This window comes from Rana temporaria, chromosome 4 (genome assembly GCF_905171775.1).
Source record: "Rana temporaria chromosome 4, aRanTem1.1, whole genome shotgun sequence".
In the NCBI taxonomy this organism is placed as follows: Eukaryota; Metazoa; Chordata; class Amphibia; order Anura; family Ranidae; genus Rana; species Rana temporaria.
In genome coordinates, this window is record NC_053492.1 from 170,106,968 (window position 1) to 170,128,077 (window position 21,110).

The following is a 21,110-nucleotide window of genomic DNA, read 5'->3' on the forward strand; positions in this document are numbered from 1 at the left end:
TAACAGCGTCGCACGTCACCGCGTCATAATCGCGGCGACGGCGCGACACGTCATCGCCAGAGGATTTCGGCGCAGATTTCAATTCGATGGTGAGTACACTCCATCGCATGGAAATCCGCGCAAATCCTCTATAGGATTTATCCGCGGATACGGTCCGCTGGACCGTATCCGCGGATAAATCCTCTCGTGTGTATGGGGCCAAAGGCTCCATACACACGAGAGGATCCATCCGCTGAAAAATCTCAGCGGATCGTTTTCAGCGGATGGATCCCCTGGTGTGTATGCTCCAGCGGATCTTTATCCGTGGATATTTTCGAATTCCAGCAGATAAAAATTTGTTGACATGCCAACAAATCTATCCGCTGGAATCGGATCCCACGGATCGATCCGCTGGTCTGTACAGACTCACCTGATCGATCCGTCCGAGGGGATCCCCCGCATGCGTCGTAATGATTCGACGCATGCGTGGAATTCCTTATATGACTGCGTCGCGCACGTCGCCGCGTCATCATCGCGGCGACGGCGCGACACGTCATCGCCAGAGGATTTCGGCGCGGATTTCGATTCGATGGTGAGTACACTCCATCGGATGGAAGTCCGCTGGACCGTATTCGCGGATAAATCCTCTCGTGTGTATGGGGCCTAACACCGACTGAACTTTTTGTTTGCATACTGATCCCATGATTCCTTGCACAAAAGACTAAGGCCTCGTACACACACAATCAGTCTATCCGATGACAACGGTTCGAAGGACTGTTGTCATCGGTTAACCGATGAAGCTGACTGATGGTCCGTCGCGCCTACACACTATCGGTTAATTCACCGAACGTGTCACAACGCGGTGACGAAAAACACAACGATGTGCTGAAAATAATGAAGTTCAATGCTTCCAAGCATGCGTCGACTTGATTCTGAGCATGCGCGGGTTTTTAACTGATGCTTTTGCATACTAACGATCGGTTTTGACCTATCGGTTAGGCGTCCATCGGTTCAATTTTAAAGCAAGTTAAGATTTTTTGGACCGAAGGTTAACTAACCGATGGGGCCCACACACGATCAGTTTGGACCGATGAAAACGGTCCATCAGACCATTCTCATCGGATGGACCGATCGTGTGTACGCGGCCTAAGGCTGCTTTGCCAAAAGATTACAAGTGCCAAAATTCTGGCGCCAGGAATGAATGATCTGCCCTAAACAATCACCCTGGCAGACATTGGCTTTTGCTCTGCGCTACTGCAGTTAAAATAAGCCAAAGTCTTACTACCCTACTAAAAACATTGAACACTATGGGTGAATTAGGGATCCTCTGACAGTACGATAATTCAGAAACTATTCCCAAATATATAGCCAGCTCAGACTTTAATGACGATGGCTATAACTGCAAATTTGTGCCAGTAAAAAATGAGGGGGCTCACAGTAAACCTTTCTGTATCCTTAACCACTTCCATACAGGGCATTTTCACCCCCTTCCTGCCCAGACCAATTTTTAGTTTTCAGCGCTGTCGCACTTTAAATTACAATTGCAACGTGACTCCCAAACAAAATTGACGCCCTTTTTCCCCCCACAAATAGAGCTTTCTTTTGGTGGTATCTGATCACCTCTGCAGTTTTTATTTTTTGCGCTATAAACAAAAGAAGAGCGACAATTTTGAAAAAAAACACAATATCTTTTACTTTTAGATTTAATAAATATCATAATGTTTTAAAAAAAAAAAAACATTTATTTTTCTCAGTTTAGACCGATGCATATGCTTCTACATATTTTTGGTTAAAAAAAAAAAAAATCGCAATAAATGTATTTGATCGGTTTGCACAAAAGTTCTAGCATCTACAAAATAGGGAATAGAATTATGGCATTTTTATTTATTTATGTTTTTTTACTAGTAATGGCGGCGATCTGCGATTTTTATTGTGAGCGTGACATTGCGGCGGACATATCGGATACTTTTGACACATTTTTGGGACCATTCACATTTATACAGCGATTAGTGCTATAAAACTGCACTGATTACTGTGTAAATGTGACTGGCAGGGAAGGGGTTAACACTAGGGGGCGAGGAAGGGGTTAATATGTTCCCTAAAGTGTGTTCTAACTGTAGGGGGACTCACAAGGGGAGGAGACCGATTGTGTGTTTCTAGTACAGAGAAACACACATCGGTCTCCTCACCGCTGACAGGACATGGATCTGTGTGTTTACACACACAGATCCATGGTCCTGCAGTGATTGCGGGCAATCGCGGGTGCCCGGGAATGGAAGGACGTCATATGACGTCCACTCTGTGGGAGGGAGGGTTCCCGCCGACGTCATTTTACAATGACTCGGTAGGGAAAGTGTTAAAGAGGACCAGTCAATTGAGCATGTACAAACATTTAAATTTACCCAACATCTGACATCTCTGGTTGCCTTGGAAATGGCTATTCAAATATTTCAGTCCTGGTGAGTTCCTTTTAATCCAACTTAACAGCCAGGTTGTTATATGTATTCTATAGATGAATCAACCTCTCTAGAGACTCAACTTTTTTCCTGAATTACATTTTTGACTTCGGATGTCTGACACAGAAAGGGAAAATACATTTTCCTTTGCTTAGTGTACACTAGTGTTTATTTATTTTCTTCAGATCTGCAGATCAAAGTGTAGAGATGTGATTGTTTCAACTGTACATGTACTACGCCTGAAGCTGGATTCATGCTGATAAGATGATGCAAGCCATAGGACATACATGAACTCAGCCCCATTGTGGACAGGTCCAGTATTTGCATTGTTTTCAGCCTTTTCATCTGCTACTGGGAAATAACGGGAAATAGATAGGACCTTTTTAAATTCCACAGAGCAGTCGGGAAAAGAATTGCGTGAACAATTATGCAGAAATAGGAAACAGTACTACAAATGGATGCAAAGCTCTTTTGATAACTGCCTATTATTTATACAACTATGATTTCCCTAGAGGCTTTTTTATAATCAAGTGCAGCATGAAAACAAGATATGTATTTATTGCTGCAATATAACTGGCATGTGACAAGGAATGGTTACCTCCATCAAAATCTTCTAATATAGGCATTTGCTTTCCAACACTGTACCATTAAAAGTATGGATACTGTAGTTAATGGTTTCTAAAATCTTATGAGTGGTGTGTATTGTGTTAAAATGCACTTAGTGACTTTTTTCTATTGGTTAGTAGACATGTGCATTCGCTTTCGTCCGAATGCATTTCCGTCCGAATTTCGGGTATTTTCGTTATCGTTTTAACAAACGAAAACAAACGCGTATAATCCGAAATCCGAAAGTTCCGACATAAAAAAATGCTTTATTTTCGTTTTCGTTGCTACAACAGTTCGATATAGTTAGGAGATTCGACATGACGCCGACAATAGCAATCTGTGCCTATCAAACCTGTGGTCGAATGTGCCTAACCTCAACTCTCTTAGTCCAAGATTATTCTACATAGAGAGGAAAGATTTCGACATAGAGAGAAAAGATTCAACATTATAGAGAATCTGTCATTGAAGGCTTATGGTGTCTGTCGAAAGTTCTAAGAAGATTCGACAAGCAGCTAAACTGTACAATAAAAAAATCCTACATTTTTGGTCAAATGCTCTGCCCATAGGCTATGGAAGAATTTGAATGTTAGTTGACTAGTAATAATAATTCATAAATATAATTATTACTAGCGTCATACAACATTAGAATTCTTCTATATCTTGTAGGTGAAACATTCGACTGGAAATGTATGATTGCGGCATTGTACAGTTTAGCTGCTCCGTCAAATCTTCTTAGAACATTCGACAGACACCATGAGCCTTCAATGATAGATTCAACCATAATTAATTCGGATTTTCAGAAGAATGCATTTTATAATAAAACAAAATAAATAAAAACGAATTTCGGGAGTAACTAAATATATTTATGTAGCGCCCCTTTACTTTCAGTATGGGCGCTACGCTAAAGTTAGTGGGGAATGGGAGAGTTATTTTGCTCCCATTCACAATTTTCTAAATTGGGCTGCTGTCATTCCTGAACTGTCCTGTAGGTCAGTCTGCGCTCCTGGGCGACAGTTGGCGCTAGAGGGGTTCTGGCGGAGCCGCTTTTCCCCAGCAGCCAATTGGAGGAGTTTTCCCTCGCGGGACATGCTGGGGGAGAGTATATCTGTGGCAGACGCCATTTTGTGTTGTTCTTCGCGGGTTCCGGGTTCCAGGTGCGGCACCCACCTTTAGGGTGTGCGCATCCAACAGACCCCGGCGATGGCCTTCCAGGCCGGGGTCGCATTCTACACGGAGCTCCATGTTCCAGAGAGGGGCCCTAGTGACTTACTGGGTCCCCCACTTTGCTGAGAAGATCCCAGGCTTTATGCCGTTCGATAGGGGGTCGGCTTGAGGAGAACCCGGAGGCAGGTAGCGCTACATTTATTTTTCGGAAAAAAACTAAATTCCGAAACAAAATATTTCAGTGTGCACATGTCTATTTGGTTAGCTAATTTTTTTACAGTTATATCATTTCTGCAATACCTGTTGCCCTTTTATTAGCATTTGACAAATAAATGAAAAACAAATTAGATATTACTGGTGACATTTCTTTGCTTCGCTTCCACTTAGGTCCGGAAAACAAAAATTGCTTTTGACATGAATTACTTACCAATCATGTTCTTAACCAGGATAGATGTATCAAACAAAAAAGTGTAAGACAGATCTATAGGCCTTAGGAATGTTAAATATACTGTATAAACTCTTGACAATGTGTAATGCCAATTAGCTGAAGAGCTTTATAAAGTCTTGCCTAAATCTTGGCTCCATGGAAATAGCTAAATATACAGGTAAATACTTATTTGCAAGTCACTGTAACTGCCAAAGAATGTGTCATTTTATTTAGTCAGGCTTGTGAACCAGGAACCTAAGACAAGCAACACATCCCTATCTTGGACCACTCTTCACTTAGGCAACAATACCTGGTCATTGCCTTTGTTCCTAGGAATAGGGCAATGACCAGGTAGTGTTGCCTAAGCAAAGAGCGGTCCATAATCAGGATGTGTTGATTGTCACTTGGTGATTTATTCTTTCCATGGGTTTGAAGAAGCACAATGTCTGTGTAAAACGTATCACCCCTTTCCTGTCTGTGTCCTGGTGGCAGTTTTTACATGTCCAATAAACCTGTTGGACCAGCGAAGGTGTGCAGCCAATTTCTTCTTGTTTGATCTTATGCTTACGGATGCGAGCCAGGGGCAGGACTCAGTCCCTTGGTGCTGGCCCTGGCTTGCATCCGTAAGCATAAGATCAAACAAGAAGAAATTGGCTGCACACTTTTGCCGATCCAACAGGTTTATTGGACATGTAAAAACTACCACCAGGACACAGACAGAAAAAGGGTGACATGTTTCACACAGACATTGTGCTTCTTCTAAACCCAAGGAAAGAATAAATCACCAAGTGATCACCAAGTAACGAGCAACACATCCCGATTTTGGACCGCTCTTTGCTTAGGCAACACTACCTGGTCGTTGCCCTGTCCCTAGTACACTTCTCACAACTTGCACATATAGATGGGCAGTGTTTATTATTTAATTTAGCATTTATTTATTTTGGGTTATGATTTTGATTTTTATGATTTTGATTTTTGTTAATCATTTGATGTTTGCGAATTATTTTTGGTATTATGTATATAATTAAATGTAGCGCCACTTTTTTTGGTATTATGTATATAATTGAATGTAGCGCCACTTTTTTTGTCACTTATTTGCAGAATACCTTTTGCCAGGACTGTGACAGAAACATACTGAAGTCAGACATACTGTAGTTAGGCAAAAAGCATTTTTAGAAGGAAGCCTGCAATGATGACCCCCAAACTTCTTTCAGGACAGAGTCCCTTTAAATATATCTATACATGACCAATCAGAATTTTTGTGCAATATAGGAGAAAAGAAAATGGATTTGAAAATTTGATGCATATACAAGCAAAAATTGGTGGTTGTAAAGGCTTCGTTTTTTTTTTTTATTATTTGGCTTAATTCATTCTTTGCGTTAAGGTATAAAACCTTTTATGTGCAGCTACCCCAGCCCCCTAAAATACTTATCTGAGCTTGACTGGCGCTCCCCTCTCTTTCCTTCCTCACTTCCTCATTGGCCCCAGCTGCTGTAATTCAAATCCAGTTATGAGAGAGCAGGGATAAGCCACACTGTGTGTACCAATAGACACACACAGTGTGGCTCAGGATCGAGCCAGCTCACCAAGAAGAAGAGGAGTCGAAAGTGCCAGTGGGGACCCCAGAAGAGGAGGATTTGGGTCACTTAGTGAAAAACCATTGCACAGAGCAGGTAAGTATAGCTTGCCTTTACAATCACTTTAATTCACCATAATAAAAGCATCTACTATGCCAAGCATTCCGCGCCCAATGTGTACACCAAATCCAAGAACATTTAGTTGAAGACCCTTTACTGGATAACTGAACTGACTGAGCAGATTTAAACCAACCAATAAAGTTATTTTAATTTTACAAATTTAGATTTAAGTTGAGTCAATATTTCCTAAAGAGAAATGAGACCTAAAAAAACTTTTTGACCAGGATAATTTTTTTTTTCAATATTTGACTGTTACAGATAAGCATTTAACAACCCAGGCAACTGCCTCAGGGGCTGGTGTTTCTAAAAAGTACATGTAGGCTGCCATGAGATCGTAGGCCTTATTTTAATAAAACCCATTGTCACTATTTTCGTTACATTATTTCATGAAAGCTATCTACTGCAGTATCCATTTGCATTTTTTTTTACTGCTATTTATTATTACTAAGCTATCTTTTAAGTGTGCACTGGTGCGCAATGTATTTCTTGGTTGCCTTCTAACCCGCAGCAACAGTACAGTGTGCATAATGTGGGCGTGTTACTGGTCTTACAGAATGTTGAACAGACACAGGAATCACAAGTTTTTCTTTCTCTGTACTACCAAATGTTGTTGGAGATGGGGTCACCTATAAAACTTTAAACCCCTTATGTAATCTGTCTTTTCTGTCCAGGAGAGAGCTGAGAATAAATTATTGGCATTTCGTGAGCAGCAAACCAAAGTTTGCATTGTTCTCTCCCTAGAGCCACAGTGTGATGTCACCATTTCCCTCCCTCACAAACTCTTATCAGGAAAGAAAACTGATGCCACCTACCGGCCATGGTGGAGAACAACAAAGCTTTAGAATTTGTAAATAGAATTCTATTAATATTCCTTAGACATAGGCATTACAAAGTAATGTGGTGTAGCCATCAATTAGAAAAATACCTGTGGGTCTATCGGCCTGTGCATTGGCGGTGTCCGTGCTGCCTGTACCCCACTGATGCTAAAAGATTCTGATCTTGGAGGCAGGTTAGGGTCAGAAATCCTGTTAGCTACTTTATGTGGCATTGCAGGGGAGCTCTGACGGTTGAGCCGAGAGCGTTCCTCGACCTGTAAACAGAAAAAGCATGCCAAATAAGCCAAGCAATGGATTGCATTCCCATAATAGTAATTTTTAACTCTCCAAACCACATCATTAAAATACACATTAATGGGTAAAATCATAGGGAATTCTATGTATAACAGTATTTTAAAACTGGCTACTTATTCACCTACCAGGATATTGATACTGGTTTGAAAATAACATATCAATTTATTATTCACCTAAAGTGCCCATAATGCATTTATCAAGGGGAGAGAACATAGCTGTCTCCATTGTGTAGGCCATGGATCTATTCAGCACACTGTAGCACAGTGGACAGGAGGTAGTAGATGTTACATGCTGCACAGAAAAGCACCGATTCTTTACAGTGATTGAAATCATAATACAGCAATAAAATGATAAAGTACAAAAAGAAAGCATTAGGTTACAGAATGTTCAATTTTAATTTTAAAGGACCAAGGAACCTAAAATACTGAGTGGCTTTTATAAATTTTTTGCACATGAGCAGTTTTATTTTTGAGAGTGAGAAGCAGTGAGGCATTCTTGCTTAAAAAGTGTACAATCAAAAAACACTGCTATATCTATCCCCAATTTGTTGATAAATGGATGTGGGACATTTGAAACAGAGTTGACCGTTTCCATTCCTCAGCAGAAAGTACAACAGTTGCTGAATAGCCAACACCACAATATTTTTGATATGGCCAAGAAACCTGTATACCACTTAGCTATTGCAAGTTAACATTCAAGCCATGAAATTGTTTCAAAATAAAGGGTTATGTATTGCTACACTAAAGCTGGTTAAATGCTTTGTAACATTACTGCACTAGATTTGGAGTCCAAGGATCTAACTAAACAACCCATTCAAATGTCAAAGTATGTCCAACCAGTTGAGTCCTAACACTATGTTGTTGTTAGCAGGGCTGTGGAGTCGGTAGATAAATGTTCCGACTCCGACTCCTCAGTTTTATGTACTTCCGACTCCTCTGTATTAATATGCAAATGTATTTTATACATTCCTTGAGGGAAAGAAACGCAACCTACCACAGGACTACTGGCTGGGAAGCCAACAGTCTACTGTATTGCACAGTTTAAGCAAAAGACAAACACAATGAAAACAAATCTGCTGCTGAAGATAGGGCAGTGGGAGGATCCAGGAAGGGGCATTTATTCTAAAACATGATTTTCCTAGGAGAATCCCATAGTCATGTTTAAAGTTTAAGCTAACAATCGGAGTTTACAAGTTTTTAAAGCCTTAGCTAAATGACAGCAGTTTTTCCAATGGTTTACAGCTTCAGTCTTGAACTATTGGCCCTCCATTCCCTTCACTTATACAAGTGTCTCACTCTCTAGTCCTGCAAAAAACATATTTATTTAATCCCTTATCAGTGCGAGGCTAGGTTACACATGGACGCTGCGTTCCCTGTAAAAGCAGAACACAACACTATGGAAAGTATAAGTATTGCAGCTCCTAATTGTGCGTTGCGTGCCATATACAGCACATGAAAAGCATGCTTCTTCACGGTCACTTAACGTGTTCGTTTTGCGGTTACGTGAGGCACTGCATGCATTGGTCTTTATTCTTACAGTAGAGAAGTCATTAATTATAACTTTTTGTGAATTGGGACATTTAAACTTGCCTTTTTTTCTAAATTCCAATCTAAATTTAGTAGGAGTCGGAGTCGGTGCATTGTTTGCCGACTCCGACTCCAGGTACCCAAAATTTCCCCCGACTACGACTCCCCGACTCCGACTCCACAGCCCTGGTTGTTAGTAAACCAAAAGGGCATTGTAAAATTGGACGGTGATGTGTGTGAACATCTAATGAGTTTCAAACCAGGATTGTTGAGCTTGATTCCTGAGCTGAGCATTTTGTCAGTAAGCCGAGCAAAAACACAACCATTAACCATTTGGAGTAAATGGTTAATAAAACAGCAACAACTTGCTACACAACAAGTATTCAATTGCCATCAGTTTAGATGAACGTCTATATTCTTAAATCCTTGTAGGTCTTTGTAGTGAGATGCTTTATATTTTTTGTTTAGTGTTCCTCTTAGCTTGAAGCCATTTAGACAACCTTGCAAAAACTCACAGCCATGCTTAAGTACACTTGTGCCAAAACCAAAGCACTAGGGTCCCCATCGAGGGCTCCATGCAACAATAAACAACCAGGTAAGAATTCTACATGAATTCTGACATCTTAAAGTAGTTATAAAGGCTAAATGTTTTTTAACTTCATGCATTCTTGGGTGCCCCCATAGCAAGCTGCTTGCTGTAGGGGCACTTGGCAGGAGGGAGGGGCCAAGAGCGCTTGCGGAAGACCTAAGAAGAGGAGGATCTGGGCTGCTCTGTGCAAAACCAACTGCACAGAGCAGGTAACATGTTTGTTATTTTTAAACAAAAAAAAACAAACAAGATGTTAATATCACTTTAGAGGACTGCGAGATGATCTGGTTTATATTTTCATCCATTTTCATGCTAGAAAGAGGGTATAAAGAGTATGACTGCCATGTACAATGGTATTCCTAAAAAGGGCATCAGGGTATTAAAATGTTGCTATCCTTTAATGACCTTAGTCTTTTCTCAGGTACCTTCAGTTCTGATTTGCACCATTTTTTTTCAATAAATATAAATACAGTATATTATACATACATATATTGTCTAATGCTTTTTTATATAAGCCAACTCAAATTTTATGTTACTGGTCCATTCTACTACAGTAGCCAGTCACAGATTTGGCAAGCCATATTTTGGATTACCATTCTAGAACTGGGATATATTGTCTGTATCTGCTTTAAAAGGGGGGGGGGAACTGTAAACATACTGTACATGTATTGGCAGGACAAGTATGTTAGTGAAACAATCCATCGAATCACCAATCCAGTTAATAATGGTTGGATAGAGAAATTACCATATGTCCAATAGCAGCTTGTGATCCCAGAAGACACCCATTGGCCAAATTATTTTAAAGGGTTAATTTTACCTCAAATGGATTTGTCTAGCTGACAGCTATTGTTACCCCAAGATAAGGTTTGCACTAGGGCTATATACACAATTCCATAGGAATGTATAGGTATGTCATGATCATTTCACAGGTGAATTACACTAGGCAAGATCTTTCAACCAGCATCTCATGTTTATGGTATGGAAACAGAAAAATATTGGAGAGTTATAGAAGGATCAAAAGTGCAATGTCTTTCAAGTGAAAGACACTAAAACGAAAAAACAAAACAGTAGATCATCTGTGTTTAAGATAAAAATAAGAAGCAAGATTAAAAGCATTGTACATTTGCTAGTGGTAAATAATCTTTCAATTCAGAGGCAATTCTTACAACTATGAGCACACATTACACATTTTTACCACTGGGAGACATAGTGGCACAACAGAACTGATAGCCATGCAAACTAATTCAATCTAAAAGAGCTTTTAATGTAGTAGTGCTCAATCATGCTTGTACTGAAACAGACAAATGAATAAATGCACACCACACTAGAAAAGAAAAATTAAAAGTGTATTGCACACAACAAAAAGTGTGACACAAGATTAATAATTGTGATTCCAATACCAACCAACCACCTTCAGAAGAATTAGAGCAGTGTTTCCCAAACGCCACAACCACTAAAAGCTATTTTCTTTTTATCTTTGAAGATAAAATCACACCATGACAGGCTAAATATTTCATTTTTACGTATTGTTAGGATTCTCAGAGGACAAATTTGGGAAACACTGTATTAGATTAGATCATAGCAAAAAGTCAAATATAATGGCAGTAGAAGGACACTATACCATAGCAAAATTTAAAAAAAAAAAGTTTTTTCTTTAGCCAATTACATTTCTTGATCCATGATTTAAACCTAAAGTACTGCTAATTTAAAAAAAAAGCCAATATAGCTACAATATATTTTCATGAAATTCCCTCTCTATATGAAAGCACAAAATAGAAAGACCATTTTAATAGGCGCACTTAGCACTATAGTATCAGGCATTTAGGTCATTTTCAAAACAACTCATAAAAAAACCTCACAGGGACAACTAATATCTAACTGATTGCTGAATTTCTGGGTCGGTATATTCTGTTGAAGTTACTCAGTGACAACATCCATCTACGTATATGGTCACCGTGTCCACTGCTCCTGTTCCCTAAACTATTCCAGACTCAGGCAGGATTATTTGAAAGGCACCTCACGAAGCAACAATAATGTGCAAAGTGCAATACCATAGGTACCAATTAGATTCCATTTTACTTTAGTTGGATATGTTGTTAAACGGTTGCAAAATGGTTACTATGGGTCACTACCCTTTTTGGAAATCTTTGCATTAAGTTTGTCTGCAGCTTGTTGTCCCTGCTTGGACACCTGTTTTATTTTTATGAAAACAGAACGTTCTGCATAGTTGCCATACACAAGAGGATAACAACACTCTCTATTAGTGCTGCCCTGGGCCCACTAATATTTATGTAGGTCAACAGCTATTCTGTTGACATTTGGGCTGACGATGCCGATTTTAAAAATATTATGCATGTGTTATTATTTCTCAAGATAAACTGCATTTTTTAAGCATCTGCTCTTTTCCAATGCTTTGCTAAGGTGATTATGTAGGGAAGCGGCAAGCAACTTTTACAACTGCATATGCTCTAAAATATAGCTCAAACACTGCCAAAATATAATTATGGAAAAATAGGAGTGGGATAGTTAGGAGATGAGAAGCCCGAAGCTGGTGATGCAGAAAATGCTTACAAACACAAAGTGAGGACAAGCCCATAAAGACACCTGATAGAAACTGGTAGCTGACAGACAGTAAAGTTAAAAGCCCAGCCAAGTTTGCTGATAGGCTTTCAAAATATGAAGTGCCAAAGGGATTCTGCTCAGATATAAGCCACCACAGCCAGTTAGGGTTAATACATGCTTTTAACAGCAGGTATAAAATGTTAAATTGTCTTGTAGCTGGAGGAGACTCCCAAGACATACACTATTCATGCATGACCTCTCCTGGAGTGAAGTACCATTACACAAAGATAGCGTGTAACTATCTCCCTTGTAGCTATTTCATCCTTCGCAGTAGCATGTTACATGGTTCATGCATGTACAATTTGGTAAAGAATTGAAACCTCTCATGACCTTCGTCAATCCTGTATCTCTGGCTGGACTACATCCTTGTGAGCGAGACCCTTTAAGGGATGTAACTGATTTTCTCCCTGGTTCATTTTCTTGTGAGGTCACTTGGAGTAAGAATCTCACTTCATCATCTAGAGATTGCACTTCACTCTGTGTTCCTTGTGACCAAGGCCCTGATTTGGAAATCTGAATTGAAGGCAAAAGCATGGGTGGAGCTAAGTTGTCCATTTTCACACGATCTGATGCTTGCAGATTCTGAGAATTTGGCCTAGATGAGGGCTGCCAACTAGTAGATGCATCTTTGGTTACCAAGGGCAACTGCTGCTCGATAACAGAAGTGTGCTGCTGCTTAGCTGGAAGAACAGGCGAATTACTAAGAGATCGCTGTTGAACCTGGGAGTGGGATCACACAAAATTAAACTATTACAACACAACATAAAATAACTCACAATGACAAATTAGATTATTTAATGGAGCATGCACATCACATTCCTTTAGGATGTTGACTGTGAACAACTGAATATGTTAATTTTGTTTGACTAAGCCATTGTTAGAGATGGATCCTAATAGCATGCAGTGACTCGTTATATCCCTGTGGGATTTCTAATTCCTCAACAGGTTGTCCCTAACCATAGGAACTAACAAACCATACTCTCTGAATATATGTGGTATAATTACAAATTCCTATCCTGATCACACGCAGCTCTAAGAGACCAAAAGGAGCTCTTTTAGGTAGAAAATGTATTTTTTATTTTGGGAAAAATGTAGTCTTAAGTCAAGCTTAGCACAAATAGTAATCAGCCTTTTAACGTTGCTTCACCATCTACTTGTTGGGGCAAGATGTTATCTCCCACTTCACATATTGTCACTACTGCTTCTTGTTGCTCGATAAGAAACAATGGGCAGTAACAGGATGATGAGTGACGGCAAGGCTCCCAACATTATGGTTCACAACCCACTTTTCCTGGATCACAATTATAATGTAGAGTAGGAATAACAAGGGTAGAAGAAAGGTTTTTAGTGTTTTCTCCCCTCCCCCCAAGAGAGCCATGTTGGCAGTTACCACACAATCAACTATATTACAGAAAGCAGACCTGCAGTAAGGTGTGATAGCTCTTCAACAAATGTACATAAAATATTGAGTGGCTAAGACCAATTGGCAGATACAATAGCTTCCATAAAGGGCAGGTCTAAATTCCCATGTTTGGAATTGTACTGGGAATCTATTTGTGTTTTCACTACACCTAGCCCTATAGGGAGTCAGCATGTTTTGTAAAGCATTAAGAACATTTCCTACAGCCTTGTTTGGAGCATGGATTTCATGTTCAGGCTATACTAGCTGATGTAGTTCATCAGTGCAGTGTTTATGAAATTGAACCAGTAAAGTAATTAGAAGCCAGGTATACAAAAGGTCTATAGTGTATTTTTTTTTTGCAATGAGAATACAGCCATAGCCGTAGTCATAATCTGTTAATTTAACTGACCAGGAATGGATGCAACATCATGTGATGTTTACGGAAAATAATTTCTGCTTTATACATATATATGAAGTTCGGTTATTACGGCTATATTGTAGAGCGGCCTTTTAATCCAGACACAAACTGCCATTACATATGCTCTTTAAGATCTGAAGGCCAGAACATTGCCTACAATCTATCTGAAGTAACATAATAATGTATTGGCAGACTTCTTATAAAGAACTGGGGTAGGGCATACTGAATGATGGGTTTATAAAAAGTAAATAATTATATACTAACCTGAAGCTTAAAAACTGACCTTGATGAACTGACCATGAAACAAATAATGTTTTATAACCCAAAACAATCATACAATGTTAAATGGTTCATAATAACTCCCAATACATCGAATGACACATCTTATGTTCATCATTAGTGAATCGCCACTGTACAAGACACCAATTTAAAGCAATTATTACAAGTGATTGCATTAAAACAACATTGTATTAGGTCATCTGGTTAAGATAAAATGCTGTCACCTTGTTTGAATACAAAGAGCACTGACCAAATGACAAAGTAATCATACCTCTTTTGCCCAAGCTGGTTTCTCAGTTGGGTTCAGCCCCTCCTTATAGTGATACAGTGGCTTTTTGTCTGGTGGTCTCTGTTCTTGCTGTCTTTGTTGCTGCTGTTGTTGTTGTTGTTGCTGCTGAAGAGAAACCAGATAGTCTCGCTCCTGCTGCAGTTGCCTTTGCAATCTTTCCGCTTGTCTTTGTTCTTCTAGCTGTTTACGTTTGTATTCCTTTTGGGAAAGTAAAACAAATATTTCTAATGGTATTGGTTGACAAAACAAGAGATACAGTTTTATTAATGAAACCATGACTGTATGGTTTTCAGAGCAAAATCACAAACACAGAGGATTTTCTACAATGGTAACAATTAATGAAATGTAAGATGAAGATGGATAATGTTTAATCATATTCTCCCAAACACAACTATGCGAATTCAGGATCCCGTAAAAAAGAAAGCTTGCAATTACACTTCTCACACACCTGAAAGCATAGTTGCAATGTGTACACCTGATTTTACTGAAAAAAAATTTTTTTTTTTGTTTTAAAACGATCTTATTTGCACCTTGCAGGACACCTTGCAACTCTATCGTTTGTTGTACAGCTCATAATCTTTTGGTCCAATACTTATCTATTATTTATACTTGTTTAGTGCAATACAGAAATACAAAATATAGGCATAATAGCTCAAATAGGGCAAATTGGGCAGTAAAGATATGTATGAAGTGTTATACAACACTTTATGTCAATGCTCATGTATAGACTACTGCAACACTGGTGCAAAATGTTGCTTGAAGTGGGAATTATTGTATGCATCTGTCAAATGCTGCAACTCTTTCATTAAGAAACACCCATATTTCCTACATTGCTGCAGCAAAACAACATACATCTGCAGAGTCTGAATCAAAATGTATTCCAGCCTACAGGCAGTAGGGACATACTGTGGGGGTTATTTACTTAAGGCAAATCCACTCTGCACTATAAGTGCACTTATAAGGGCACTTGTCATTCGGCAGCGGCTACTAGCCTGATTCTGAATTCTCTGAGTCACAAACCCAGAAAATTTTTGCAGGTTCAGACTTGACTTGTTCTATGTAGGTGACAGGGAGTCAGTCATGGCTGTCCCAAATAAGATTTATATGTAGTCTGGATACTTCAGTACCTCAGGTTTGTGATTATTTCTTTATTACAATCATTATAAAAAAAATGACCATAATTGTATAGACTGGTCAATATGTTATTTCATACTAATTTTACGAATGTCCTCAAATTTGTTTTATAACAAAAACCACCTATATGGTTTCACTGGCATCCTACAATACTGTATTTACAGTGTTTACTTACTGGGTCATAAATAATTTTACAGATTTTCAGGACAGGCAAATCAACTAGCTTACAAAAAAATAAAGCTGATACTCTATAAGGACTAAATTTATACCACTATTATCAATACAACCAAAACAAGGTATAATATCATGTAATTATTACACTGTCCCCATGGTCACACACCTCTGTCCTATGGGCTCCCTGCAGATCAGCCCTTACTGCTCTGTACTTGCTGTGGTAATGAATGCTACAAGAAGGATATTATTAATGGCCATTAAAACTCTTTTTCTTACATTTTCGGCATTTTACTTGTGCTTATCGGTATAGCTGGGTGATTGCTCCACAATTACTTCACTTACCATGTATTTAAAGGCTGAATGAAGGGTTCTGAAACAAATACAAATGAATGTGATATCATGGGTGCAAGGACATGCAAGTGTCATGCAACCTGTCATGAAGAAAATGGCATGATAGACAAGCACACAGGGTCTGTCATGCAAGGACACTAGGTGAAGAAGACATGCTGGAAAACAGCACACAAATCTTTATTACCAGAAGCAGAGCTTGTTCCTGCAGTAATTGCTGCTGCAAGATCTCTAACTGCCTCTGCTCTTCCTCTAGCTGTCGCCTGATGTATTCCTGGTATGGGCAGTGTTGGAAAGCAGGAGAAAAGAAAAGACTATACATCAGAGAATACGATATTAGATATCACAGAAGTAGAAAGAAATGAAAAAAATTGTCAAGGAATACATCTTAAGTTGAAAAAGTTTTAGGTTATTTCTGAGGAAAGTATAATTTTCTATTATACCATTCCAAGCCAAATGGGATCACTCTTTTGTGCCAATTTTTTGTGTAAATACAAGTATATACAAACATGTGTCTTCTCGCTCTATGCAATGATGTGAAAACAACCATAAGTAAGGTATTTTCACAATTGTCATGAAACATAGCAGTAGGGATGTTACTGAATCCTCCACAACCACTGTCAGTGCTATATTTAGATGCATATATAGATGCATGGATTGATCAGATGTAGAAAGCTCAGGTCACACATAAATATACTTTTTGAGGCTTTACCAAAGGAAGAAGTCACATGTGATATGCTTAAAAGTGACAACATCCAGAAGTAAAAAAAAAAAAAAAAAAACTAAATGTATTGTGTATATAGTATAATAGAAAGAGGAAAGGGATGAGACTACCACTTTTTTTATGGTCAGAAGTTGCCTAGGCTGTCCAGCTGCACCTTGGGAAATTAAGGGGGACTAGTATGTATGTGGAGCCAACATTTTTTTGATAAAGGAAGGGTTAAAATCCCCTAAATCTCTTATTCTGGTGACAATTATACGATTTTAGATTGCCCATCAATTTCTATCTCAGTGACATTGATCACCAGTACAAGTATAGATAGAATGAATCTCCCCAGTGAGGCCACAGACTATTGCCATCCAGATAGAAAGTGAGGGGAAATCCAAAAGTTTTTAGTTGTCACCAAAGCAAGAGTTAGGGGTAATTTATCAAATGGAGACACATGTTTGGTGACAACTGCCTAAGATGGCAAATCCCCGTAAATTTTGGAATATTTACAGTCACTTCTTCTTGCTTCTACATGGCTGATTGATTGATTGATTGATTTTTGAGCTTAATTAGGCGCCAAATGCCCACTGTGAAGTGAGCGTCTCCAGCAGGACAAAGCCAATACAAAATATCTTACCTACTCTAAAAATCCTTACCTACTCTACCCAAAATTAATAAAATAAAAAAAGTCTGAAATGTACATACACTTTAGTAGATTTCATGTGTTATTAGATTTAATCCAAACTTCCTGAATTACTAAATTATAAATTGCCCCTGCTCTGTGGAAAGCAAAAGCCCTATTTTAATGGTCAGCACACAACACTTGCAGTTTGCATGTAAACTACTTGACCAGCATAACCAATGCAGATCAATACAAAAAAAAAGCGATAATGCTTTCTGACAGTCAACACATACAGTATAAAAGAAAACTTCTTCTTTAGAATATCAAAAATGACCAGGCCTGAGACAAAAAAAAGAAATGCCTAGTTTTATCATATGAAGAGTTCCCCTATTGTGTTGTGTGTTAGCCAAGAGGTCAATCAGCAGAATTCAGTGGAGAGAGTTGCCACAGACACCATTATATTTTGCATTGTATTAACTGCATAACACGTCCATGTCCCCCTCACACACCAACACTCTGCCATTGCAAGGAATGAGGCTAATGTTGTAATAAGCTATATCCTATTTTTAACATGGTCTGGAGTGCTTCTTTGAAGAAATGGAGAAACAACATATTTTAAAACAACACAACCTGAAATATCTTATGCTCACTTATAGTCAAAGAATGTGCATTCATATGACAATTATGCTTCCATCATTTCACTTATCTTTATATTGTGAGAACATCACCATAAAAGCATTCAGTGCTACTCCTGCTCAAAGATACCAAAAAAATATTACGTGAAGAAAGGTCAGACCTTCTCATGCTCTGCTCTTCTCCGTTCTTCCTCTCTTCTTATCTGCTCTTCATACCGCCGTCGCTGGTCTCTTTCCTGTTGTTTCCTCACCTCTTTTTCTCTTCTTTGCTGCTGAACAATGACAATAAATGTTGGGTCACGGTTATGCTTAATGGATGCCTCTGCTCCAATAAACATATGGCATAGCATTGTAATGTGTACATCATTTCACGTCTCATTCATTTTACTAAATTTTTTTTTAAATCTTTACTTTTAATATTTTAGTTATTTGACAAGGTTTAACAAGGTGCAGAAAATAGAAAAAGTACAGAAAGTACAGTTATTGGGTACAGAGCTGTGACAATTTGCATCTTACCAAGTCATGTCAGTACACTAAAGGTGCATTTACTCCAGCCATATAAGAGAACAGAATCTATCAAATCTGTACACTTGAACTACAATCATACATACAGTAGTAAGAGATAATATTACTCTAAGCTCCTTGGTGTATGGTCTGTAGAATCACACTGTAATTGCAACAGATCAGTACGTGAGAAAACTAGGGATGGGAAACAAGAATAGGGTCGAGAAAGCGAGAGCAGAATGAATATGTAGGAGTAGTTGAAAATTAGGAAAGTAAGTGCAAGAGGGGGAAAAAAAGGGGGGGGGCTAAGGCATATGCTACTGTCTTCCCAAAGTGCCATACTGCCCTTCTTAGCCATAACCAGAAAGAAGCAAGAGAGAGAAGGCTCTCTTAATATTCCTCAACTGTCCCACTTTAGGACCTCATGTTTTTTAGAAGTAGTCAACAAAAGCCAATAATGCTATGTCTTCCAGAACTGCTCTCCCTCATTCTGCATGGTGAGAGTGAGTTCTTCTATGCAACAAATCGCCCCCACCTCAACCAGCCACTGAGTAATACGAGATTGTGTCTGTTTTCATATCACAGGCACACAGGCCCTGGCTGCAGTGAGTAAAATTATAAGGATGGTCTTTATACTGCTTCCTTGGGGAAGTTTTGCAGGGTCTTGACCTAAATCAACATTTCCACACCTGTCTATTAATAATTAGTTCTGCGCGGGCTGCGGCATTGTAAAGGCATGGGTCTGAAAAGCCTATGCCACCATGCATTTTGGAAAAAGGTTTTTAAGACTTGTCAATACAATGAGCCTAATGACCCCCCCCCCCCCCAAAAAAAAAGTCTAGAGCAATTCCCTGCAGATAGATTGGAGAAATTGGGTGGATATGTGAAAGGCCATGGTCTGCAGTAGATATAGAAAGCATGGGAGAACATTTTCACTTAGTGGTGTACTCACTTTTGTTGCCAGTGGTTTAGACATTAATGGCTGTGTGTTGAGTTATTGTAAGGAGACAGCAAATTTACACTGTTATAAAGCTGTACACTCACTATTTTGCATTGTAGCAATGTTCTTCAGTGTTGTCACATAAAAAGATATAATAAAATATTTACAAAAATTTGAGGGGTGTACTCACTTTTGTGAGATACTGTGTGTGTGTGTGTGTGTGTGTGTGTGTGTGTGTGTGTGTGTGTGTGTGTGTGTGTGTGTATATATATATATATATTTATACATACATACACACACAAACCACATCTAAGCCTCTCTGGTGCTAGTAAATCCATCCCCATTTCCAATTAATCTATTTGTTAAAGCAGAGTTCCACCCAAAAGTGGAACTTCCGCTTTAAGCGCTCCTCGCCCCCTTACATGCCATATTTGGCATGTAATTTTTTTAGGGGGGGATTGGGGTTTTTTGTTAGGAGTGGGACTTTCTGTCCCACTTCCTCCTGCCTACGAGCTGCCTAGGTGACTCCTCCTCTCCACCTAGGTGGCCCCTCCCTCTAGGCGATCTTCTGGGACACGTGACAGGTCCCAGAAGATAGCCTGTCCACTCTAAGAGCGCAGCATGACTCGCACATGCACAGTGCATGCCCGACCGTGAAGCCATAAGCTGTCACGGCCGGGTGCCCAGAGTGGCAATGGAGGCGCCGGCAGAGAAGAGGGGGAAAAGAGCGACGCTCTGGGTGGTCGTATTACTGGACAGTGGAACAGGTAAATGTCTGTTTATTAAAAGTCAGCAGCTACACTTTTTGTAGCTGCTGACTTTTAATAAGCATAAAAAGCCTGGAACGATGCTTTTAAAAGCATTTATTTTAAGATTTTCTGATGCAAATATAATTCCCTTTTGGTTACACAGCAAACATATTGCAACTTTTACTGTATTTAAGTATTTAAAACTTGACAGATAAAGTAAAAGGCAACGCTTCAATACACCTGTGAACAATCTAGGCCATTCCCCAGCTTGAAGTCACTGAGCTCAAGCCACATTGTGGACAAACAGTAAAAACATTTCAATGCATCAGTTGAATCCAAAAAAATATATTTTCAGCTTCAGACCATAAATAATTATCCAACTAGGTTACATTTTATTTTACAATAATATATCTTTATTGATCCAATGGGTTAACCAATTAAGATCCCTGTTGGAATTCTCAACATACCCAAAAATTTGCTTATTTCTGTCTCTGATAACAAAGCAAAATTGCTAGAGCTCCACCTTCCAGAATCTCTAGCCACATTCTACTGACACTAATAGCATCATTATATACTCTCAAAGGCGCTGGCTGTCTAGAAAAAGCTACTGGCAGAAAAAGTACCAGGAATGATCTATGCTTACCTCAATCAAGGTATAAAAATTTTAAAAACCCTGCGAGACAGTACATCACCTAATGACATCATTCCCAC

General features: G+C 39.0%; 1 protein-coding gene across 25 annotated transcripts in view; it reads right to left on the reverse strand.

Annotated features, from left to right (window-relative positions):
* Window positions 1–21,110, reverse strand: part of TNIK (TRAF2 and NCK interacting kinase) — a 392,046-nt gene that overhangs the window by 73,528 nt on the left and 297,408 nt on the right. For 16 of the 25 annotated variants that reach the window (XM_040349342.1, XM_040349345.1, XM_040349354.1 and 13 more), the window contains exons 13-17: window positions 18,368–18,478; window positions 16,428–16,514; window positions 14,567–14,782; window positions 12,527–12,916; window positions 7,255–7,419 (exon numbers count right to left, since the gene is read on the reverse strand). In XM_040349342.1, coding sequence (XP_040205276.1) covers window positions 7,255–7,419; window positions 12,527–12,916; window positions 14,567–14,782; window positions 16,428–16,514; window positions 18,368–18,478 — 969 coding nt within the window. The remainder of the gene's footprint in view (window positions 1–7,254; window positions 7,420–12,526; window positions 12,917–14,566; window positions 14,783–16,427; window positions 16,515–18,367; window positions 18,479–21,110) is intronic. The other 9 variants (XM_040349361.1, XM_040349366.1, XM_040349364.1 and 6 more) reach the window with 4 other exon arrangements.